Source organism: Triplophysa rosa, linkage group LG15 (genome assembly GCF_024868665.1).
Source record: "Triplophysa rosa linkage group LG15, Trosa_1v2, whole genome shotgun sequence".
NCBI lineage: Eukaryota > Metazoa > Chordata > Actinopteri > Cypriniformes > Nemacheilidae > Triplophysa > Triplophysa rosa.
In genome coordinates, this window is record NC_079904.1 from 8,844,655 (window position 1) to 8,870,904 (window position 26,250).

Consider the following 26,250-nt stretch of genomic DNA (forward strand, 5'->3'; position numbering starts at 1 on the left):
TGAGTGGGGGAACAAAGAGACAGTTTTAATGCGAGAGAAGAGAAGTAAATGTAAGAGGCAGAACATTAGATGGGCAACAAAAACACTAAACCACCAGAGAAATGAAAGAAAAAATACCTTTGTTCTCTTTTCACTTGAAGCTTCTGCCTGTCATTGCTTCAAGCTCAGTGAGATAAAACTGTAATGAAGCTCACTTTACAAACATTGGGCTACTGCAATAATCGGCAATCCGATCAGAACCTCACGGCCCACATTTGGTTCTTTGCAACATGAAAATTTCATTTTGATTTGTTCAAACATGAAAGCACCATCTTTAAAGCTGATGGTAAACATGTTCTTTATATGTTAATAATGTTGTGCACGAAAGGCTGATGAAGGTGGATACGTGTTGGATGTTCTCATTGAGATGTGAGATATCAAAAGCTTTTTCAAATTGGTCAGTGATGCAAGTTGTTCAAATGACACGTAGTCAAAACCCCAAAACAATGAGGGAACACATCTGATGCAATTAGAAAAGAGAATTATGCAAATTTGAATATACCCTCTGTGGTTTTTCAAACACTTAACCATGAACAAATTCAGTTCAAACCATGCAGAAATGTTTTATTGTAGAAATGTTTTACTGTAACTATCAAAAGCATGATTCTGCAAGAAAAAAGGGAAAATAAGAGAAAACAGAAAAAGAGCAAAACCCAAGATGTGTTGGGGGAGAGCATAAGATAAGGGAGGGGAGTCATTAGAGAAAACTGCCAGTCAGATCTGCAGTCTTGCTATACCCTGTAGGGTTCTAGAAACTTCAGCAACACAGCCTGACACATACACACTTTCTTCACAGAGAAGCTTTACAGCAAAAACTCAAGGAAACTCCCACACAGTTCTGAAAAGTAAATCTGCACTACCAATTGCTGTAATTACAGTAAAACAACCAGACTGAAGTTCAGATGAGGAAGGGTTTACTGTAAATAAAGGGTTTTACAGGTAACCCAGAGAAATGTCATCTGCAGTAAATGAAATATTATTTAAATAAAACACCACCAAATTATGCATACAGGTATAAAAGGGAGGTGGCGGCGGCCATTCACTCATCCTTTGATCTTCAGAACCTGCATGACATACATGTCAAGTGCTTCATCTCTTCGAGATTCTTCCAGACTGCTGGATTTACGATGCAGAGCAGCGGACTTCTCCCTCTCCATAGCGGACTTCCCCTGGGCGTCTCGACAGCGAGCTACAGATCTAAAAGAGCAAATTTCTCGCAGCTGCGGGCATGTCTCGCAGCTGTGTGCTTGGGTGTGACAGACTCATCCCTGAGTCAGACGGGCACGACACCTGCGTCACATGCTTGGGGCTCAAGCATGCTGAGGCAGGGTTTGTCGATCCGGCATGTTCCGTATGCAAGAACATGGTGATTAAGGCTGGCTACGTTCTTTGTGAGCGCTCCGCCCCGGTTCCATTATTCCCGGAAGTGCGTGAGGAGCTCACGAAATCCTGGAATGCGCCATTCTCTGCGCGTTACCGGCTAGCGGGCTCAGGTACTGTTACTTCCCTGGATGGTGGGGCGGCCAAGGGCTACTGTATGTCGACGTCCCCCAGGTGGAGCGTGCAGTCGCGGTGCATCTGTGCCCCCAGACAGCTGCCACCTGGAGGGTACAATGCTGCGGGTCAGGCCGCTTCCGCCCTCCACGCTATGGCGGTCCTTCAGGTCTTTCAGACAAAAGCCCTGAAAGACCTGGATGATGGGAAGGCCGATACTACTCGCATGAGCGAGTTATGCACTGCCATTGACCTCGCGCTCCAGGCGACGAAGGCCATGGCACGTGCCTTGGGTCGGTCGATGTCCACACTCGTGGTCCAAGAAAGAAATCTGTGGCTCAACCTTGCGCAGATGGGTGACACCCAGAAGGCCTGCCTTCTGGATGCGCCCATCTCGCAAGCTGGGCTGTTTGGTGACAACGTAGAGGATGTATCACAGCAGTTCTCCGTGGTGCAGAAGCAGGCTGAGGCCATCAAGCAGATCCTGCCGCGCCGCAACCTGGCCACCTACCGTTTGTCACGGTCCCGAGCGTAGCCTGCTCCCCAGCAGCCCTGCCCCCCATCGGCAGCTCCTCTGGTACCGGGGCCCTCCCAGATGGCGGCCCGCCAGAGACGTAGGCCCCCGCGGAGGAAGGCATCTGCCCCCCCGTCAGCAGACCGCGAAGAAGCCCTTACCAGGACCTGGCACTCACATTCTCACGAAAAGAGCTTTTCTCCCTAGGAGAAGTCTCGGTTAAGACTGTAACCTCCGTTCCTTGATGGAGGGAACGAGACGTTGTGTCTTCATGCCACAACGCTTCGCTGACCCGCTGCTGCGACCGGGAGATGCCTCTCAGGTTCCTCAGCCCAAAAGATGAGTGCCGCCACCTCCCTTTTATACCCGTATGCACAGGGTGGGGACTGGCGTGCGTGTGCCATTCGCCAAGCCTATTGGCGTTTTAAATTCCTCTCGGAGATGATAGGTTCTCAAGATCAAACCCCAGTCTGTCTCTCAACACAACGTCTCGTTCCCTCCATCAGGGAACGGAGGTTACAGTCGTAACTGAGATGTTCTAAGGTAATAAAACATAATGCTTCTTTGTTTGGTTTAACACAAAGAAACATATTTGGAAGAATGTTAGCAACTGAGATTTCTGGGGCACCATTGACTACCATAGTAGAAAAAATATTGTATAATTATTGTATAATTAAAATCACATTTTACACATCAGCTTGGAACAACTTGAGGTTAAGTAATTCATGTCATGTCATTTTTGGGTGAACTATCCCTTTAAATTACAGTGCATTTGGCAGATGTTTTTTTTTTCAGAAACTCTACTCTGATCTAATTTATTATGTTCTTACTTTTAATCTCACCTAATTAATGACAATTAAAAACACAATTTATTAACCAGCCTGAAAATGTGAGCTCAAAACCAGAGGCAACTTTAACAGTAGTGCATTTGAATCATGTAAACTGGCAGCATATATAGAGCAGAAGCAACTCATAAACGGATACTTGAAAAAATGTGAAATAAAGAAAATATTGTCTGATTTATTTTTTAATTTACTTATTATGGATAGAAAAACAACAACTCTAATTAAACACTTGCAAAGGTATGGATATATTACAGTCCTGTAAGACTCGAGGGTTTGCCAGGGTTTGTATTGAACACATAACGAGAAGTAATAACACAAATAAAACCACAATTGCAAGATAAAAAGCATTATGCAAATGCAAAAGAATGTACAATTGAATAATTTTACAGCACCAAAGCTTTTATATAGTGTTTAGACAGCGATAATAGCGCTGAGGGGCCAGAAACAAATAAAATTTTCCTTGTTAATATTTTTAAATAACCTAACAACAGCGTTATAGATTATTCAGTCGATTCATTCACACACATCAATTTATAAACATTCACAAAGAAACACAAACAAAAACTACCCACGCACAAGTGAGGTACATGTACAGTATATGGTTATCTGTTCTAAATCAGATGACCTGTGGAGATTGTAGGGTTTAGTGGAAATCAATACATCCCACACATTATTCAGCAGGCCCAGACAATCCCATTACTCAGCAAAAATCTTCACACTGTAAAAATGACTGGCTAATAAGATCTGTTAATAAGAAATTGTTCCCAGGAATAAGGTAACTAATAAGACTCGTAATATCATCTTTATGGAGAATGATGATGTGGGTGATTGTTATATTCACTGTAAAAACAATCCCGTAAAAAAACGGATGAAGTACTGGCAGAAAATGACCAGTACATTTTCCTTTATTTTACGGAGATTTCCGTTAATGCTTAAATGCAATTTAATGCAGTGGAAAATGTAAAATACGGGTAAAACAACTGTAAAAAGGAATACGGAAAATTCCTTCATATTAATACTGTATATTGTGCCCTATTTTTACGGATTTTGTTTAGAGTGTTGGTGGTCATGATTTGTGAGAATGAAGACATTGACAACGTCTGGTTAAGATCACACTGACTTGCGGAATGTGGGAATGCCATGGATGGATCGTCCAGGTGAGGTTGCTGAGCTCTGGCTGCGTCCAGAGAGCAGACTATCTGTCTCAAACTGGAAGGTTCCATCACAGTCGTTTGGAATATCAAGGAATTCCCCGTCACTCCACACTTTCACACTCCCATCCATGGTCTGATATTTGATCTCTATGGAAACAGTTGTCTGAAATAAAACAAAAATAACAACAACTTAATACTGAATGATGATGTTTTTGCTAAGTGGGAAGGAACTAACAGCCGCACAGGTTTCAGAGGCAAGATCCTTATCGTCTGGACAAAACGTTTAGGTTAAATTAAAGGGCTTAGGGTTGAGTGTTAAGTATAATTGTTGAGGTCAAGCTATCACATGTGGCAGTATCAGCCAGTCAGCATCGGTTAACATTTCCTTCTCACGTTTACAAACAAAAGGACATGCCTAGCCTTAAGCAAACTTTAGGCCTATACATTTCAATGTGGTCTTATGGGACTACGCAAATGTAAATTACATGGTTGCGTGTACAAATCGATATTAATTTCAGGTGAAATGTCTATTATGAACACTCTATAACTTGAACACATTGAGGTGAAATATATATTATAAAAATGCTATAACTTTAACTCATATTGAAACAAATTAAGATTATGTGAAGGCTGCCTGTAAATAATGACTTAATACTTTTGGAAAAAAGTATCCTGGGGAAGAGAAGACAATGACAGATTTAACTTTTTGTTTTCTCCTATCTGCTTACTTGGTAATAAATCCTATAAAGCTGCACGATCCATGGCTTCTCTCGGTTTTAATTTTCCCAAGCATATTTTAATTTACACATAATTTACAAGTTTAGGGAAGCTTCCACGCGATGTCCTGGAAAACAAATGAATAAAACTGCATATCTCATAGACACAGACTCCACCATTGATTTAATTTTGTTTGGTGCTTTATCATTCAGTTATGGGGACAGTGATAAATTGTCTGGCTGGTAAGGCCCTGGCTCAAAATGTGCAGCTAGAAGTAAGCAGCTTAGCTGGAGACAAAAGATTAAAATATCACCATTAATAATATAGTGAACTAAAATACTATACATAACTTTAATACTTTTGTCATTTTTCAATTAAACAGCTGTTGCATATTAAAGCATAAATATATGAGGGAGAGCCTATAAAATTCACACTACATGTTGGATGACAAAAACGGAATATAGCCTCCGAGTAGACAAGTAACCATGACAACGGCAGGTTTTTTGCAAGTTCTGCAAAACCGGACCATATAGCGAAACGTGTTTAAGGATGTTGTAGTGAGTGTACTGTATGTGAACACCATTTGTACACAGCACATAGACACAAGCATGGGCTCTGATCTTAGTGTCTCACCCGTATGGCTGTGTTGTTGTCATCTATAAGAGTGTCAGACACCTCCAGGTGACCCTCCTGTACAACCTTCTGCAGAACCATGCAGAAGGTGCCGATCAATCTGAAAAAAAACCCCCAGTAAAACAGTTTTGTTATAAACTAAAATAATAATCCAACCTGTTTCTTCTGGACGAATGCACACAATTGTATGTATGCCTTGGCTCCAAGAAATATTGTGAACTTCTACAGGCAACAAACAATTAAGTCTTTATTTTGTGTATAAATGTGTAAGTGTGCCTAAAAACATTGATATATTTAGTTTATTGAAATTTCCATTATTTTAATTAAAATACTAAAAAGAAACTTCCATTAACTAATACAAAGGAAAATCATTCTCAATTACAACAACATACTGCTGCTGCAAGCGCTCCACTGCCACTGCAAACACATTCTTCCATGTAAAGAAAAATACACTCAGATACACACATAAGTATTGACTCAGAATATCATAAGCAGGTTAATAAACATGCCAGACAGTGACGCATCTTATTTCTGTGAGTGTTAGTGGAACTATAATGTTCTATCAACATGCCAGGGTGTATAAAAAGTAACAGGCGGGGAGCCAAGCTATAACTCTGAAATGACCAATTAAGTGCTACACACAGCATTAACTCAGACTAATTATTCTGTACCCATCTTGGTTTCCATGGACGACAGTTAAATCTACAGTTTATACCATTATAAAAAACTGTGAATACAAAAATCAGCTATTCCAGAGAGCCATGTAAAAAAAGTAGCTTGTGACCTAAATTCTCCCATCCATTAAAATGGGTTTAGCTACTGTAACACTTTAAGCATCTTCCTCTTAGCCACAGCTTTACCAGAATGTAAAATAACACAGTCAGCACTACTGTTTCTTCACGGAGACTGGAGACAGGTCTAGGAAAAAAATAAAGCTTTATTGTGATTGATACGTGTCCAGGTCTGTGCTGAAATGATGGCTTTGTGACTGACTGTGGACTGGCACACAGTGTGTATGTATCCACGGGTGAATAATTCACTGATCCTGGATCAGGTTCTTGCTTTCGATCAACCTTTCTAAACATCTCACATACATTATTGATCCTCTGAACAAACAACAGACAATTGACTTTCATCTGCTCTATAATTTACTGTGCCCTGCCTTGTCAGGTCCATACTCTTTTGTTGAAGAGGTCAGATGCAGAAAATTGTAAGCGTTTGGCTAAGTTTGTGTGTGGACAACTTCCTCTTAGGGACATCATTTGAGATGTGCTTGTTTGTGAAAAATATTTTTTTTCTGTTACACACTTTACCTTTAAATGTTACAATGCAAGTTACTGCATTTCCTCAACATTTAAAATTGTGATTTTTCAATTTTTTTCACTCTTTAACTTACATCAGTGCTTATTTCAACCAAGTTTATAAATGAATGTCACCATGTCAGTGTCTCAAGAGGTGGATTTAGGCAAGTTTAAAATCCAGGAAGCCATCTACAAGATCACCACCTGCTGGTCAATTGGTCATTTAAACCAGTGATTCTCAACTCCTGTCCCGGGACCCACTGCTCTGCACATTTTGTATGTCTCCCTAATCTAACATACTGGATTCAAATCATCATATCATTGTGATAGATATTCAACAACTGAACTGATAGATAAAAGAGATGAAAATGTAGAGAGCTGAGAATCCATGATTTAAACAATGGCGATGTTAAATACATTTCAATCTTTTCATTGTGTCAGAAGCAACTGGGTTTCCCAGCCTGAGAAACGTCTTCTCATCTCTAATGTATAAACTGACACAAAACCAGATTAAGTTTCTAATCTTCACATTGTTCTGCACCTTTAAATAATGTGTCTCACACCTGTTGTCTTCTGAGTTTGCAAAGATCAAGAGATCACATGATGTTTGTTGTTGTGATCAGCCAAGTAATGCATATCATGGATATAAATTACACCTGTAACTAACAAACAAATGGCTTGCACGGCTGACATATGTTACAGTGGCACCTTAAATATTTAGCAGTTGCCTCTTCATATAGTGCTCTATTCATGGGTGTCAATGAGATCATAAAAGATGGGTGTGACCTCACTGAAATTGGTTTGTGATAACAAAAAACAAAGTAACAACTATTGATTGCACACCACAATTTAATTACAAGGGCTAACAATCTTGAATAAAAATAAATGCCCTGTTGAATAGACCAGATGCTGGTGTGCTGGTGTCCATATCAGGCTTTCAACAGTAAGGATTTCTAAAGAAAGAAGACCAACACAATAACCATGTTAAATTAACACGAACATGCTGGTCTTTTCATCAAGTTACTGTCACTCAGTTTAGTTCTCCATTTACGGTTAAGCCAAACCAGTTGAAAAGGAACTGATTTAGATTAAAAGAGACATCATGCCCTTTCTGAAGAAGTGTCTCGATAAACAGCCATGGCAATCTAAAATCTGACTCATCCTAATAAAATGTCAGGAAACTAACCACATACACATTGCGTTGGCAGCCCTGTCACACCTTGTCAGGGCAGAATTGGCACGTCATTCAGTGGTAAACAGCTAGATGCCTGTTAGCCTTCTACCACTTGGGAAGGCATCCCAAAAAAACAGCACTTAATCGTAAAAAATGTCAATCTCACAAAAACAGATCCTGTTCAGGGCAAATTTCACTCCATAATCTAAAGAAAGTAATTTGGTTTTACTTAAAGAAAATGATCATTTTGCAATGCAACTATTGTCAAGTATTAACTTTAATTTATCATGAATAAAATGTAAAAAAGTACAGTAAGGTTACCGTATGGCAGCAAAAATAACATTGAGCAACATTTTTACAGCATTTATTAATCTAGGTCAATGTTTTTTAATAATTCTAAATTGTGTACATTTTATACATTCAGGATTGCACATGCTAACTATTTCAATTTATAAAATCTGAAAATGTAAAAAATTGTATTAGCATATACAGTAGACCAATTCGGAAGACGTAAACAAAGCTGCTCCAACACTGGTCAAGAAGAACTTCCTGTTACTGTTTTTAACACTACACAAACATTTACAATATAAGTAAGATTTAAATAAAAGAAAAAAAGAAAAAAGAAACCGGAAGTGCTCCTGGACTAGTCTTGAATATGCACAAGTTAGCATTAACCCAAGTTTTTTCAGCTGTTGCAATATAACCTCATTAAATAATGCAAGAGATTCTCCCTGGCTACTAGAGAATAAAGTAGATCAAGATAGAAAAAGAGAGAGGGGAAAGGTTGGCTTACTTAATCACATGGAAAAGTTTATAAACAACACTAAGAGGAGAGATGTTACATAAGGTCATTTGTTAGCTCACTGCACCCTGTGATCTCTTGTCACGTATAATTACTGTATGCAATCCCAAAATACAAAGGCTTGAATTAGACTGTCACTGGACATGGAAATGGCAATTAGCCTTAGTGGCAAAACAACTTCTGTAAGAGACCAAATACAACACACTGAAAAGCAGCACAAAATTCATTTTTGGAGATTATATGATTCAAAAGGACGTATTTGCTTAAGAGAATATTTATACAACCAGTCATCAATTATGCAAAGTAGTTATCATTAATAGGACCTAAAAATAAAATATATTCACGCTTCGCTTACAACTTTGCTTCATTAAATATGTTGGGTGCATTTATTTAGCACTTTTAAAGCATACTGAGCATATATGGTATTTTCACAAAAAATAAGTGTCAGTGCAGTGCATTGATTCTCATACCTGTTAGTGAAGACTTTGCTGTAATGAAACACTTGGATCTCCAGCATCTCATCGCCATCCACCTGACTCCCAATTGGCCATCGAAACGCCTGAAAACAAACCAAACAAGCAATAATCTCATAAGAAATGCTAGAAAATGCCCAAAACATCACACTGTAAATTCTTGGGTTACTCAACAAGTCTGCCATCTGAATAATTACTGACCATCTCATAAAGCCCTATTAGAGAAACAGTTCTGTGGGAAATGGACATTAATGACCCAAAAGGAAACAAGCACAGATAAGGGCAGCTTAAAGATGTTGTTATTGTGTCATGCAAGGGGATTCACAGAACTGTTTGCTCAACGTCAAGACTCTATCTTTTGTTATTTATGCATCAAATAAAACACATTCACCTTGTAACTAAATTGTAGAGGTGCTTTACTCTTATTACCTGTTCTCGATTATGATTGATGATAGCAATAGAGAAAATTAAATACAGAGAAATTCAATGTTTGCCATCACCATCCAATACGATCACTTCACACTAATTGAAAAAGTTTATTAGGGGTTTTACTCTAAAGTTTTTGCACTTAAATTTTCTTTTCAACTAATTGGTGCATTCTTTGACTCTGTGGCAGTCTATTCTGGTGCTCATCTCGACGGGATGATCCATTAACTTGCTCCAGATCCCAGTACATGGACTCCCATCTGGCACCCTGATCTATACAGACAAACAAGCTGCCCTCCGGGCGGCTAAAGCATTGTGTTTCTCTCTGATATAGAGAACAGCGGTACTCCACTGTCAGGCTGTGGGACCACAATGTTTCTTGCCAAATCAATCAGTGCAGAACCAGTGTGAGAAGAATACGTTGAGCAGGGAAACGGGGCGGCAAGTTTTGTTGTTATTTGGTCAAGAAAAGGGACTGTATGAGAGCTTGTGTGTCACTCACTTTTACAAAGGCACAAACCTTTTAACACCGCTGAGTATAAAAAACTCCCAAATTATGATAACTACGTAATAAAGCCATTAAACTATCGGTTTGCTGAAATCTTGTTCTGGAGGCACTGATGATGAAATTACATGAAGGGAGAAATTCACCAAGAATGAAATGCTTCCACTAATAGGGTTGTGCATGCGCTGTGTTGTTTTAGCGCTTGATATGCTGCAGGAATTATGCAAATGTGCCCATAAAATGTGCACTGGAGGGAAGTTGCATGGCCCAATTCCTCATCTCACAGGTTGGTTCTGAGGCTGTGGAGGATGCAGCAGTCTACTGTGATCTGGCATACTTACTAGGGCTGTACAGCATCACTGCAGTCCAGAAAAAAAACATCTTAAAATGCAGAAATGCACTTGACTGCATTGCAAAATAGAGTATATGCACTTATTGTGCTCTGCTCCATTATTTGATCATCATTTAATAAATAGCTACTGCCATAGAAAATAGGCACAAACATTACATGTACAGTTTTTTCATTCATCTGCTTTCTTTGGGCTATACGCGTGGCATTAATTGTGCAATGCAACTAAGCGCTGAGCTTTGCAAATCAGGTGGAATATTAAAAAAGACTTGTTTACATGGAAGAGGGTTGTACATAATAACCCACATACACAGTATATTCTAAACAACGCACAAATACAGAAAGATTACCTCACAGCTTGTAGTCAATGTGCGCCATAAATGAGGCGAATAAAGGAAATAACACATTTAAGAGTCTAAATTACGTTTAATGGAAAAGCACCAGTTGAGTGGGTGAAGGCGTAGTGTTATTAACCACACGCACTCACTCGCAAAGACATTCTGCAAACTTCTGTTAACAGGACACCTGCAGTCTTGAATTTCAAACACATTAGGATCATTTGTCTGTTTGAATGTAATGGGTTCTCATCACAGCACGGTCTGCTAATGTGATGAGAGACATGATTTGCACTGGAGAGGGAGAGATGCTGATGCTAACAGATGCTAAGGAGCATTCGGTTAAACTAAAGGAAAATGGTTCACGGGAGGGTCTCAACAGAAGACAAATGAAATGCAATTGGTATGGAAATAATGAAGTCATAGAACAGAGATTGGGTCCATGAGTGGGTCTCCAGAAATTTGGAGAAAGAATTTTCAAAATTTTTAAACATTTTATAACATATTTTGACAGTAAGAATAAAATAAATTTATGTAGTTTATCCTTTGTAAAGCGCTAATATAATTTGTATATTTGTAATGAATTTATAATGATTATTATTGCTATGTTATTGTTATAATGATTATTACAGAAAACAATATCACACTTAGTTTTTTACACACAATATTTTTTGACGAAATATTTTAGTATTTTAAATATTTTAGTAATCTCAAACCCCCAACATCTCCATTTCACTCCAGCAGCTGCAAAGACAGGAGCAAACTCTACAGTATATGGTCCATTTCCAGACAGAAGCTGCTGCGCGTTTGCATTGATGGAATACTGCAGGAATTGTGCAGCTCGCTCCGCTTCACGGTCTGAGCAAAATATCCACGGGGGAGTCCAGACAAGCAGAGAGAGGATTTCTCCTTCAAATCCCTGAGCTTCAGCGCGGTATCTATATTCACACCCACAGACAGTGGGAATATATGAGGATAAACAAGAGAAGATATAAGGGCTCATAAGAAAGAATGGAATAACTGGCAGCGAGGGCTTATTTTAAACTCGTCTCCACTATCCCCACATAGGCATTTAGCCTTTATTTATTCCTTTATTTGGCCTTTAGTTCATTTATTACAGGGCTCTGTGAGAAAGGCATGGGTTGAGAGCAAGATTAAAGAAGAATATGAAGAGCAGAGACGGGGTCCATTTCATTAACCTGCTTTATGCTCACTGTGGTAAAAACAGACCGATTGTGCACTGAAAAAAGGGTCTCATTCAACCAATTAAAATATTTTAGGGTAAGGATTCACATCTAAATTTTATAACTTGAGCCAATTAAAAATATATACCTTTTCTTTATTATTTTTCATTGGCTTAAGTTATAAAATATAGATGTGAATCCTTACCCTAAAATATTTTAATTGGTTGAATGAAATCCGTTTTTCAGTGTGAAAGGCAATAAATTCACATTAGGTAAATAATATTTATGTAATCGTTCATTTAAATTTAATAAACTGCCCTGGCTCGGAAACGACTTTGTTTTTTGGTCGACGTTATCAAACCAGATGAGACACACTTCTGAATTATCCTCATAGATGCTCACAAAACCAAGACAAATGACTGAGAGATTTTTCCTCCTCTGGGGTTTATAGTTTTTCACAATGGCTAATTACCCTTGGTAGTAAAATTTTATTAGCAAAAAAAGCAGGATATGTGCATAACGTCTTGCCATGTGCACATAAAATCAAAAACGATTCTAAAAATATTTAAACAGCTTCTCTCGTGCATTCGAGTCATATTTAATGTAACAGGTGTAGGTTGAGACAACCCTAAAGGCTAAAATACACTACAAGAACACAAATTCTTCTACATAAAATGCACAAAACCTAAAGTAACAGATTCAAATGACTTTTCTTATACCCTTTACAAAATGCATATGAAAAATTACAGCCTTTTTTTACACTTTAGATTAAAATCCATTTACAGTATTTGTGTAGAGCAATTCACAAATTAAAAAGTAGATTCAAATGAATAGTGCCCTAAAAAAGCCTTTTTAAGCAATCAAGAAGTGACAATGACCATGAAAAATGATGTTTATGTAGATAAGAAAGAAATGCTGGGATGCGTCATGATTTAACAGGAGAAATACACTTTTCCAGAGAAGTAGGATAAGAAATATAAAGGAGTTTAGTAGAGATGTGGAGTAATCTCAGTTTGAAACACGTGTGTGTCCGTCAAAAAGACTTCTTTGCCCAGTCTAATACCAAGAGGTTTGAGTTCAGAAAACTTTGGCATTACAAATTCACTCAGTGCCTTGTTGTACTTTATCTTATTTCACTGGTGAAAACTACAGAGTGTGGCGAATTCATTTATTTCAATAGTTCTAATAATTATGGGTTCGTCCTTTTTTGACCCAATGCTATAAAACTTTACCTCATCTGCTAACATGATTTCTCGTTCCCGTCTGATTGATGGCCATCAGCGGTGGAGTAGAAGACAACAGATCCCATCATTCCATGCTCCTTCACAGCATCATCAAGCTACGGCATTGTTGTTGTTTTGATCGTTTTTACAAACTGCACCTTTAATACAGTCGTTCCCCATAAACTGGCTCAAAAGCTAAACAGCCAAGGCTTAGGCAGCTCTCTGTGCACATGGATACTGGACTTTCTGAGTAACAGACCCAAGAATGTCAGGATGGGAAACGTCTTGGTTACGGATGTAACCTCGGTTCCCTGATGGAGGGAACGAGACGTTGTGTCGAACCGACAGAATGGGGTTTGTCTTGAGAACCTATCATCTTCTGAGTATTTAGAAAAGGCCAATGAAAATTGGCGAATGAAATTTGCATGCCGGGCTCCTCCCCGGATGTCCGGGTATAAGAGGGAAGCCGGCGTGCTCATTCATTCACCTTTGGTCTGAGGAGCCTAAGCATCCTCCCCCGACCGCTGGGGTGGGCGGCCAGTGTTGTGGCATGAGGGACACAACGTCTCGTTCCCTCCATCAGGGAACCGAGGTTACATCCGTAACCAAGACGTTCCCCTTCTGTCGGTTGTCTGTCGACGTTGTGTCGAACCGACAGAATGGGGTTCCTATGGAAAACGCCACAGCACTGAGCCGCATCACAATCTCTGCGCAGCGACGTTGACTGGCCTGGGCGAGTCAGACGAACACGCTAGCACGAAATTATGACCTTCCAGTGGAGAGGAAGGGGGACCCAGAGCTTTCCACAAAAAGTTGGGAAGCCCCATAACGCCGGCCGTCACGGGCGGAGGCCTGATTCTCTAAATGGCGAGAAGCCGCCCGGCACCGTACGGGCCACTGGGTAAGCATTATTCCCCCCTGGGGGGGAAAAACGCTGCAGAGGCCACTACCTACCGTATGGAGGAATTAGTGGAGACACCACATGGTCTCACCATCAGGGGAGAACTCATGGGAGGAATGTGCGGACTGCAGGAGTTAACCGCAAGGTGGGAGTCCACCTGGGAGGTCATGGGTTGCCAAGGTGGGAACCATTCATGAGGATACATCAGACGGAACAGCCCACGGAGGGGGGGTTACCACGTCTGGAGCACTAGGTCCGGTTAGAGCTATGTGGGAGATAACTCAACTGTTCCCCGGCCTAAAGGGGCAGGGCTGCTCCGCCCAGCCTGTCCCCTGGAAGGGTGCTTAGTGATGGATGGAATACCTGTTCTTTACCCGAGGGGAAAGAAGTGAGGCGGGATCGCCACTGCTCCCCCCGGAGGGGGAAGGGCTTCCACAGGCGTATGCCCTACCGGCTGCTGGTCCCACACCTTGCCAGGATGCGGGCTGACACCGGTTCCGCGCGTAGGTATTAGATCCTCACGGAGTTGTTAGGCATAGCCCAACCCGCAGCTCCGCAGATGTCTGCCAGAGAGGCGCCCTGAGCCAGCCACGAGGGGTGTGCCTCACCCCCAACGGGCAGGAAAAAAAAAAAAAGGATCGGTATGCCCTAACGAGGGCATCCACGATCCAGTGCGCCAGCCTCCGTTTGGAGACAGCCTCCTGCTGACCTCCGAAACAGACAAAGAGCTGCTCAGAGCTTCTGGGCTCTGCGTGCGGTCCAAGCAGAGGCGCCGTGCGCGTACTGGACAAGCACGGATAGGTTGGGTCTTCCTCCCCGGTGGGGAGCACCTGCAGGTTCACCACCTGGTCTCTCGGGAGAGTGGTGGGAACCTTGGGCACGTAGCCGGGGCGGGGTCTCAAGATAACTTGAGAATCCCTGCCCCGAGTTCTAGGCAATCTGCGGACACGGAGAGTGCTTGTAGATCCCCTACCCTCTTGGAGGTGAGCGCAATGCGGAACACCGTCTTTATCAAGACTGAGAAAGAGCGGTAACCCCGAGAGGCTCGAAGGGAGCGGGGCCTCTTGAGGCCCGCCACCTAGGTTGCAAGAGGGTATGGAGCGCGGATAAGGTGGTCACCCTCTCGCGCCCCTTAGGAACCTATTGACCAGGTCGTGCTGTCCCAGAGGCTACCCAGCACTCGGGTCATGATGAGCGGCCGCAGCAGCTACATACATTCCCAGTGTGGAGGGGGAGAGGTTACTCCCCCGTCTCTTTTGAGGACGGGACAGCCCGTACCCGACCGAGCAACTCCGCGGGTCTTCTCGCCGAGAAGAGCACCAGGACGAGAAGAGGCGCCACCTATGGGCGTATAGCCGCCCAGTGGCCGAAGCCCTAGCCTGAGTGACGTCCCAACCGGACCGGGGGTGGGTCACTCAGGATCTCCTCGTCCCGTCCAGACATGGAGACCAGGTTTTGCCTGGGATGCCGTAACGTGCCCCTTCCCCTGGGGAAGCTGTCCGCCAGGGGGAGCGGCCAGGGGGGAGTTGTTGTCAGAGCCTCAGCTCCGAGAACCAAGTCCTGGTTAGGCCGAAGGGGCGTAACTAGTACCACTTGATGCTCCTCTTACCTGGCCTTGCACAGGCCCTGTGCAATGAGGTGGGGGGAAGCGTACTTCCGCTTGTCCCGCGGCCAGCTGTGTGCAAGGGCATCGGTGCCGAGGGTACCTCGGACAGGGAGTACCCAAGCGGACAATGGGAGGAGTTCGGGGAGGCAACAGGACCTCCTGTGCCTGGCCAAACTGCCCCCAAATGAGCCGGCTGCGCGGGGAGGGAGTCGCCACTCTCCGCAAGGCGTCAACTGATGAGAGAGCACATCGGCTGTCTGGTTCAGGACGCCTGGGATGTGTGTGGCTCGCAGGGAGCTGATCACCTGCTGACTCCAGAGGAGGAGGCGTCGGGCGAGTCATGTTTGCTGCTGTGAGTGAAGAATACGCCACAGCAGCTGTGCTGTCCAACCGGACCAGCACGTGCTTCCCTGCACGAGAGGAAGTCCCTCAATGCAAGTAGCACAACCCACAACTCTAGGCAGTTGAATGCCAACACAGGTGGGGGCCCGTCCATCACCCCTACACTGCTTGCCCGTTGCACACGGCACCCCTTAGGGTGTGCCGGCAGAAAAGCGTGTGACCAACTCCTGCTGCCGGTGTGCCACGCTCTCCAAGGAACTTGACTCTGCCGCCAGTGTTGGAGCGGTCGTATATGCATCGACCCGAGGGGGGGCCACCCCGGCCGAGGATGCCATGAATCCCAGGAGCCTCCTGTTACAGGGGGACTGCTGACTGTCTGATCTCAGGCAGTTCAACACTGACCGGGCGCGCTAGTCCTCACGCCCCCCCCCCCGGGGGTGAGCGGGGCCGCCCGTGAGGACAGAGTCGAGTTCCATATCGAGAAAGAGGATGCTCTGCACCGGGGAGAGCTTGCTCTTATCTCAGTTGACCTGTGGCCCCACCGATCTAGGTGCCGGAGCACCAGGTCCCTGTGTGTACACCACAGATCTCGAGAGTGTGCCCAAACTTGAGCCAGTCGTCGAGATAGTTAGTACCCGTACACCTCCTTCCCAACGGGGAAGGAGGGCGGCTTCCACGACCTTCGTAAAGACTCGTGGAGACAGGGACAGACCGAAGGGGAGGGCCCTGTACTGATATGCCCATCCCTCGAACGCGAACCGTCGGAACGGCCGAAGTCGAGGGAGGATCGAGACATGAAAGTACGCGTCCTTCAGGTCGATTGCCATGAACCAGTCCTGACGCCTGACGGACGCCAGGATGCGCTTCTGCGTGACCATCCTGAAAAGCAGCTAGTGTAGGTGCCTGTTCAGAACACACAGACCCAAGATAGCGCGCAACCCTCCGCCTTTCTTAGGGACAATGAAGTACGGGCTGTAAAACCCGCTGAACACCTCGGCCGGTGGGACGGGCTCGATCGCTCCCTTCACCAGAAGGGAGGCGACCTCCGCCCGAAGTACGGGGGCATCCCTGCCTCTGCCTGAGGTAAAAGGACGTCCCGGAACTTGGGCGGACGTGTAGCGACTGAATCGCGTAGCTGAGACGGATCGTCTTCCTCAGCCCGCCTGACAGTCTGGGGGCTCCCAGAACTGTGACAGGGGACTAGAGGTTGATCTGCTTCATCGCCCCCGCGGAGGGTGGTTCGATGGCTAGCAGTACGGATTCCTTGCCAGGGGAGGCCCCCGGGGAGGAGATCGGCTCTGCCATATTTCCTGCCTGGCGACTGCGCAGCTCAACGCACTGTCTGACTGAGAGTGCTGAGGGCTGGTGTTTATACTCGACATTGCGCTTTGCCATGACGCAACGTCGAGTTTGCCGTTCACCATCGTCCAGAGGGTGAGAGCGGCTGAGGTAACCCAGAGAGAGAGGAAACTCTCCTTTTTGAGAGTAAGTGGGCGCCAGCCCCCCAGAGGGGGCCAGCAGATGGAGGGACGGGGCAGGAACCGTCCCTATCCGACCTACCAGCGCTGTGGCTGGGGTCGGGCCCAATGGTAGCCTCGATCCCCCTGAGGTGATCCCATGACAGCCGCTGCCCGCGGCTGCTGATGGGGCGATGGTCTCCTCTTCGCTGTCTCCTCCAGGTCACTGGAGGGCGTTGAAGAGGACCAGGGCTGCTGGGAAGCAGACAGTGCACGGGACTCGACGGCCGAGGCGGCCGAGTTGCGGCACGGAGGACTGCTTTTTACTGTCGAGAACCCTCCACAGTAACACCAACCAGCCCCCCCTTGCGAGACGGGTACGTCGAGAAAGCGGACCTTCTCAGCGTTACTCATCTGCGCAAGTATCGGCCAGAGGAGTTCCTCATGGACCACAAGTGTGGACATCGTCCGACCCAGGGCCCCCGTGGTCACCTTGGTCGCCCGTAGAGCGAGGTCGGTGACGGCGCGGAGTTCCTGCATAAGCGCTGGGTCGGTCTTACCCTCGTGGAGCTCTCTCAACGCCCTGGCCTGGCAGGAGCCATAGCGTGGAGAGAGGAGGCAGCCTGGTCCGCCGCAATGTAAGCTCTCGACACCAGAGATGCCGAGACACCACATGCTTTGGACGGGAGTCTAGGTCGAGCCCCCCCAGGTGGCCGCCACCTACGGGCACGAGTGCACCGCGGCGGCAAATTCCACCTGGGGACACCGATGCATCCTCCAGCTGTCTCAACCTCGAGGGAAGAGAGGGTGACAGAACTTTGTTTGACGTGAAACGTGCCGGAAGGGGCGTTCCAGGTCTTGCAAAGTTCCTCATGCACTTCCGGTAAACACGGCACTGGGGGCGGGCGCGGCTTGGAGCCGCGCTCAAACCCGAGGCGCCATGTAGCCAGCCGCGAACGCCGGGAGAGGCAGTGCGGGCACTGCAACCCAACACTCACGGCGGCCCGGGAAAGCATGGCCGACATCTCGACATCCGCTTTTTCCTGGGCTCGACCCCCCGAGGGAGGGAGCCCGAAGAATCGTCGGAGTCGGATGGCAGTACGTCACCCCCCGATGCTGCAAGAGACCTCTCATCATCACGCATCGTGTCCGAATACGTGATTGAGGAATAAGACGGCGGACCGTCTTTTTTGGGGAACGGTCAGACGAGCGAAACGAGGTGTGAACGGTCCGTGAGCCGTGGCTGGCGGATTATCGCTCACAGTAATCCTCTTCTCACCCTCGCTGCTTGCCATAGCGGACGGCAGGGCCGTAGTCCTGCCGCCACGGAACGGGGAGCAAACGAGGTGGTGGCTGAGTCCCGGGGAACACAGCCACCTGTGACGCAACGTCTGAATCGTCACCGCCCGCAGTGCGGGCAGGACGTATCCACAACGTCTGCCCCAGCGTACTGGAAGCAGGCATTGTGTCCGTCCCTCTCCTCGACGAGTGTCCCAAGAGAATCTCATCATCACGCATCGTGTCCGAATACGTGATTGAGGAATAAGACGGCGGACCGTCTTTTTTGGGGAACGGTCAGACAAGCGAAACGAGGTGTGAACGGTCCGTGAGCCGTGGCTGGCGGATTATCGCTCACAGTAATCCTCATCTCACCCTCGCTGCTTGCCATAGCGGACGGCAGGGCCGTAGTCCTGCCGCCACGGAACGGGGAGCAAACGAGGTGGTGGCTGAGTCCCGTGGGAACACAGCCACCTGTGACGCAACGTCTGAATCGTCACCGCCCGCAGTGCGGGCAGGACGTATCCACAACGTCTGCCCCAGCGTACTGGAAGCAGGCATTGTGTCCGTCCCCCTCCTCGATGAGTGTGTTGCACCCATGAGAACAGCGGGACAAGCCACGCTGGAGAAATTTGCTCTTTTAGAAAAGGAAATTTGCTCGAACACCTCCGGAACTGCCGAGACGCCCAGGGGAGAGTCACTGCAGGAAGGGACCGTCCGCTGTCCACGTCGTAGATTCCAGCAGAAAGAATGATCACCCAGATCGTAGAGAAGCTCACCAGATGCGTAGGCTCTGAAGAACAAAAGGTGAATGAATGAGCACGCCGGCTTCCCTCTTATACCCGGACATCCGGGGAGGAGCCCGGCATGCAAATTTCATTCGCCAATTTTCATTGGCCTTTTCTAAATACTCAGAAGATGATAGGTTCTCAAGACAAACCCCATTCTGTCGGTTCGACACAACGTCGAGAGACCGACAGAAGGGGAACCTCACATCATCCACTTTCATCCTGAACACTGGTACTCCACAGGGTTGTGTTCTCAGTCCCCTCTTCTACTCACTCTTCACCAGTGACTGCTCCCCCATTCATCCCACAAGCACCATTGTCAAGTTTGCTGATGATACCACCATAGTAGGGCTGATATCAGACAACAGTGAGACAGCCTACCCTACAGGGAGGCGATTCAGCATTTCAGCATTATTCAGATACAGCATTGTGCTCTTACAATAATCTGGACCTAAACATCAGCAAAACATTTGGACTTCAGAAAAAAATTTGGACTTTAGAAATCAGAGCGCACAGAGCACTCTGCCCTCTGCGTACATGGAGAGGAGGTAGAGAGCTTTAAATTCCTCGGCCTGCACATCTCGGCTGACCTCACCTGGTCCACACACATCTCACAGCAGGTGGGGAAGGCACAACAAAAACTTTACTTCCTCAGGAAGTTGAAACACGCTCGCCTACCTCAAAACCTGCTGACCAACTTTTATTGTTCCGCCAAAGAGAGCCTGTTCACTTACTGCTGCACGGTGTGGTACTCCAGCTCTACAGAAGAGAACAGGAAGGACCTGCGGAGGGTAGTGAGGACAGCTGAGCGTGTGATTGGTATGTCACTGCCCATACTCCATGATATCTAACTGGCCGACTTCAGAAGAAGGCCAACTGCATTTCAAAAGACCCCGCTCACCCTGGACATCATCTACTCTCCGTCTCTCCCCCTTATCTTCTGGGAGAAGGTGCAGAGTGATAAAAGTCAAAACCAACAGACTGAAAAACAGTTTCTTCCCCCAGGCAGTGAGATGCTTAAATACATGATCACTCACACACTCCCAACCAAACTAAACTATGCAATAAAAAAACTCTTACAAGAGTGCAATAACCCTCCCCTACTATATTACTCTGCTGCACGATCACTTTACTTGCACTGCCACTGCACTACCTCAGAGGATTTCTATTTTTGTGTGTATTTATGCCTTTGTCTATGTATATAGGTTTGGCTGCTCTTACATTTAACTGTATATATTTTATTTCTATTTCTTAAAACTTTATAATGCTGGATTCACACGGTGCGCGGGAGTCGCGTCTGTCCAGTTCATTTTCAAAGGGAAACAAAGGGTAAGCGGCAAAACGCGACTTGGTCACAGTTTGACTTGAAAAACATGCAGATGGGATGATGAAGATGAGTTGCCTGAAGCAATTAGTTTACCTCATAGTCATGATTTTGGTGAGAAGCTGAAGTGCAGAATGATGTCATAAAAACTTTTCATCCTTTTTGCGAGACTATAAGTTTTGAATGCTTAAATCTTCAAAATGTGAATTTTGCCAATGTTTTTGAGCAGACCGTTTATGCTGCAAGTTTCCTTATGCATACTAAACACTATAGTTTGATTTAATAGGTACTTGATTACATATATATTTTAAATTTTAGTTTCTCAGTGTGAGGTCAAATCTCTGGAACATTTCAGCTAATTAAGCACAGATTGTTTTGATTAACCGCAGTCATATGGGATGGTTTAATGTGGCCATTCCTTCTGTTCTCTTCGCTCTCTAGTCCATATGGCATCACAGTGTGTGATTTCTCCTGCAGTATCTCACCCTCAGCAGATTCATTCTGCAGGTGACCTCTCTGACTTCTGAGTCTAAACAAATCCTTTTGCACTATTCAACTAAAAAAAAGATCGTTTGTTTGTGTTTGCCTGCATTCAGTTATTAAGGTTAATTTTACCAGAATCCAGAAAACAAAATACGTTTTGTGACAGAGTTGCTTAAAATGCTGGCTGTGTCCAACTGTTGTTGAACCTATTTGTGAAACACGCAAACAAAGCAAAACATACAGGCCTATCACAATTTTATCACAAAGGGAGAAGAAAACTCCTCTATCCAATCAAACGCTATCGTATAATTTGGTAAAAGATAAACCAATCAATAGAACATGAATTAAGCCAATGTCAACATGTACTGTATAGACATGTATAATAAAACAGACTACAGTAAGGTTCACTTGCAGCAAGGAAAACATTGCTTTGTGTTGACCACAATGTATTTCATGCAGTGAATTATTTATTACCTGCCAAGAGCATGAAATCACAGAAATATAAAAGACATTTAGAAGCCACTCAAAACAATCTACTTAAACTATAACCTATAAAAACAAGCTGTTGAGTTTTTCAAGAGGTTTTTTTTAAGAGTTTGACAGGAAAGAGAGAGAAGCGTGATTGGAAATTTGGTGCAATTGGAAAGGCAACAGGCCTTATTGAAGAGAATGAGGAGATCAGATGAGTTTTGTTGGTCATGATGTGACTATAACATCAGGATAATGAGAAAGCAACTCCTGTTTCTCCAATCTACCGATCGGTCTTTACAATTCATCTCTTTAGAACACAGAAAATATCATCCATTTTTATGATACTTATGTTTTGGTCATTGAAGTTTGAATGCTTCAGTGCCCATTTCTTGCAAATGTAGAAAAAACGGCATCAAACACCGTCACGATCCTGCCTCTCCCAGTCTTGCTTTTCTAGCCTTGTGGCAGGATCGTGACAGACCCACGTGTTTTGCGTGGAAGCACATGGCCATTGTTTGTTTTTGGTGTGCCATGTGCTCTCCTGTCTCATCTCCGGACCCCGCCCCCTCGTTTCCTCATTAATTTCCTGTAACTCCGTGGTTGGAGCATTTCGCTAGCAATGTGAAGGTCATGGGTTCGATCCTGGGGATTGCACATACTCAATACAAATGTATAGTATCATGCAATGTAACTTTGGATAAAAGCATCTGCCAAATGCATAAAAATGTAAAATTAATTATCTTGTCATTGTTTCATGCCCCTCACCTGTTTGCGCTCAATTTAATGCTTTTGTGTTTGCTGTCTTGCGCCGGTTCATTTTGTGTGTATTTGTACGAGTACTACCTCGTGTCATTTTTTTGAAGTTCCTGAGAAGTCAAGTCATGTCAAGTCTAGTTTCAGTCAAGTTTATTGTTTTTAGCCTAGTTAGTCTGTTTATTGTATTTTGTCAAGCTCCCTGTTATTTTACCCCCTTGTGGGTTTTGTTTTCCCTTGTTTTGTGTTAATAAAATCTGTCAACTCGCTGTCTACGTCTGGGTTCTGCCTACCAATCCTGACAAACACATGCTTTTTCTTTTTTCCTTTATTATTAACTAATCTGTGCACAGGAAGAGCCAGGACAGACTGTTAGGTTTCAGGGTGGATTCTGATCAAATTTTTATGAATAGCTATAAATCGTTTTTCCAGGTTCTGGTGTAAAATTACAGAAAAATGTGAAAAATCCTTTTAATCTTATTTTGTGCTTGTGCCCAAACAAGCACAAAGAAAAATTCGTTTTTTGGGTTGGGTTTAGACTTCAATTTCCTGTGCAGACTTCTGACTTGGTCTACCGGAAATGATTTCTTCATTATAAATGTGTTTTTCTGTGCTATCATTCTCTACTCTCTACAGTATCTCTCATCCTTTCTCCTTCAATCCCTCTTTTACCAATATATATCATTGAAATGGTTCAACACGAATAGCAGACACTGCTATACTGATCTAGTTATTCTTCCCATGCATTTCAGTTTCATCCGACTCAAAAACTTTCCTACAACAAGTACTGCCTGGAGCAGCTCAATTCCCAAACATCCACATCAGCAGATATCAACAACAGAGCTTCACTGGACTCCTGCAGATCCAATCAATGTGAAACAGACAACGACTCCTGTAGAGTTGATGTAAAGGAGGGCAATTTAACACATAGCGGCAGCAAGCACCTGCTTTGAACCCTGTCTGTCTAAAGTCGTCGTCATGATGCCTACTGCGGCGTGCAATAGCCATGCAATGTTAAGCCCCAATAATACACTGCAGCATGGAGAAAGCTTTAAAAGGTAGTTTACTTAACATACGGAAGCACTTCAAATGTGTGTTTTTTTTGTTAATAAGTTATCAGGTATGTTAATACCAGGATGGGATTCAATTACGTACAAGCTTTGTCTATGCTACATCTGTGAGATTGTTGAAGATAAAAAAATAATTGCTCATGCATAAACAATTGCGGGGTCCATTCAGATTCAAATGAATAGTCTATTTGAGAGTGTACAATGAGTACGGCTGGCAGCAAACCTGAAAGATAGGCAGCGAAACATAGCAGAATCAGAAAACAGGTTTAGAGCTGTTGTTAGATAGTACCACTGATATCCCTGCTATGAGCAAACAAGTGGTGGGATGCACGGATGGCATAAGACAAACAGGTGGAGTGCCACCTTACAATTTACAGTATGGCTGCTATGATTCAATTGGTAATTGCAATATTTTACAAAACAGATGTAGGTATGTTGGCATAAAAAATATTAAATGTTATGACTGTAACAGTAAATAAAGTAAGATAATATATACGATTACGAACTAAATAAACTACAGGTGGGACCTGATGGCCTTCTGGGCAGTGCTTCGACATATATGTGCAGTTGCACTCAGGTGACCCGAGTTCGAGTCCCGGTTCGTGGTCCTTTCCTGACCCTTCCCCCTTCTCTTTCCCACTTTGCTTCCTGTCCTCTCTACCACTGTACTGTACAATTGAAGGCAAAAAGTCCCAAAATAAATCTTTAAATATATATACACACAGAGAGAGTATATACAGTATATATATACTGTACAGGCCAAAATGCCATACAATAATGCCTAAAACACTGACTGTATTTTTTTGCCATTTTCTGGAAATGGGTTTTGACATTGTAGTGTTTTAATTATTTACAGCATTGTTAAAGTTTTGATGGGAATGGAGAATAAGAGCATATGATGAATTTATTACACCACAGAACTACACGCAAAATTAGAATATAAATGTCATGTTAGGTATACGTCTGATAAATATGAAACCTGATCATGACTGCCTACCACCTGAATGAAAGAACAATGCTGGTGTCAAAGACAAACAAGCTCTTAAATTAAATACGAGAGAGAGAGAGAGAGAGAGAGAGAGAGAGAGAGAGAGAAAGAGAGAGAGAGCGAGAGCGAGAGCGAGAGCGAGAGCGAGAGCGAGAGCGAGAGAGAGCGAGAGACTACTTCAGTAGGATTCAGAATGAAGAACCCCTTGTCATGGGGTTTGGCATGACGTGTATGAAGTAATCGTAAGTGGCGAGTGGGTTTTAAGTGTGACTGACCCTTTAGCCATTAGGCCTAGCTAACTGCCATGTAATAAATAAACTACTACTACAACACTAAGTGGACTCAAGGAAGCTGCACTTGAACCGTAAGGGCTGTAGGGCATTTGAAGAAATCAGTATACTGTCACAGTTCATCTTGTTTCATGTGCTCATGCTGCCTTACTTTCTCCCTTTATTTTACTGCACATGGAAACACAGCTTTCCTCATTACCTTGGACAAAAAAAAACACTTGGTACAAACAAACTGTGCTTTTAAAATTGCAACATAAGAGAAATAATCTTATTCTTGTTGTTTGCAATTCACAATCCCCATGAAAGGTTTACTCTCATGTTCTCATGCTCTCATGCAGCAATCATTGGTACTCTGAGAGCAAAACAAATCTGCTATTACTGTCAATGAAATGTTATGTTTAAAAAAAAATGTTTAATCAAAATGAAAATGATTTCCTTTGAGACTAATGCAACTAATGTCTACGGAGATAAAGACACTTTTAAAGAATGAGAGCGCAGGGAGACTTCTTGTGCTATTCATCTTGCGAACACAAAGATAAGACCTGGACCCGCAGGGACATTGAAAAGTAAACAGTGCAATCAACCAAACAATTGCATTAGAGTGAGTTAAATGGTCATTTAGCTGGTTTATCCACACAAGCTTATTGCCACCTCATGCTGCTATGCTGTTTGCCTGAGGGTCTTTGCAAATTACATTAATAGGAATCGCTGGGGCTAAATGTGATGTGTTTGGCCACAGTCGAGCAGTTTGATTCCTCTTATGATGCCTTCACTCCAGACTCTCTTGGGGATGAGAGAAATCAAATTTGTGTCATGTATGTTATGGTGCTGGTGTGACACGAGGTAAAGTGTTGCTGTCACACTTGGTCACGCTTGAGTTAACAGAGGATATAGTGGGAAAAAACTGACCTGCTCAAACCGAGCCTCATCCTCACAGTTTTCCACCACCCGTGAGTAGAAGGAGAGACCTATAAGAGGAAAACAAGGTTAGAGGTTAAAGATGTGGTTTAGCATGGCATAAAAATCAGCATTGCTAAGATTATTTTGGTCTGCATAAATCATGATAACAGTGTCATTTACATAGTAAGCTTTTACAAGAATCTGCCTTTGCATTTGTTTAGAAATAACATTAAACAATAATACCAGCTTGTTTAAGCATCTCATATTGTGCGTGTCAGTGTGCGCTTGAGAGCAAAGTAAACATTAACTGTCAATAAATGTTCAACTCACGCACACATACAAATCCAGGTGTTTATGCACCTGTAAACCGCTGGTGATATTTAATTAAAGCACATATTAAAACAAATGATATCTTCATGAATCCTAAACTA

At 44.0% G+C, this 26,250-nt stretch overlaps 1 protein-coding gene across 12 annotated transcripts in view; it reads right to left on the reverse strand.

The window, feature by feature from the left end:
* otofa (otoferlin a) overlaps positions 1-26,250 on the reverse strand; it is a 71,266-nt gene that overhangs the window by 31,223 nt on the left and 13,793 nt on the right. For all 12 annotated transcript variants that reach the window (XM_057352514.1, XM_057352513.1, XM_057352504.1 and 9 more), the window contains exons 2-5: positions 25,829-25,887; positions 9,144-9,232; positions 5,397-5,496; positions 4,013-4,209 (exon numbers count right to left, since the gene is read on the reverse strand). In XM_057352514.1, the coding sequence (XP_057208497.1) occupies positions 4,013-4,209; positions 5,397-5,496; positions 9,144-9,232; positions 25,829-25,887 (445 nt within the window). The remainder of the gene's footprint in view (positions 1-4,012; positions 4,210-5,396; positions 5,497-9,143; positions 9,233-25,828; positions 25,888-26,250) is intronic.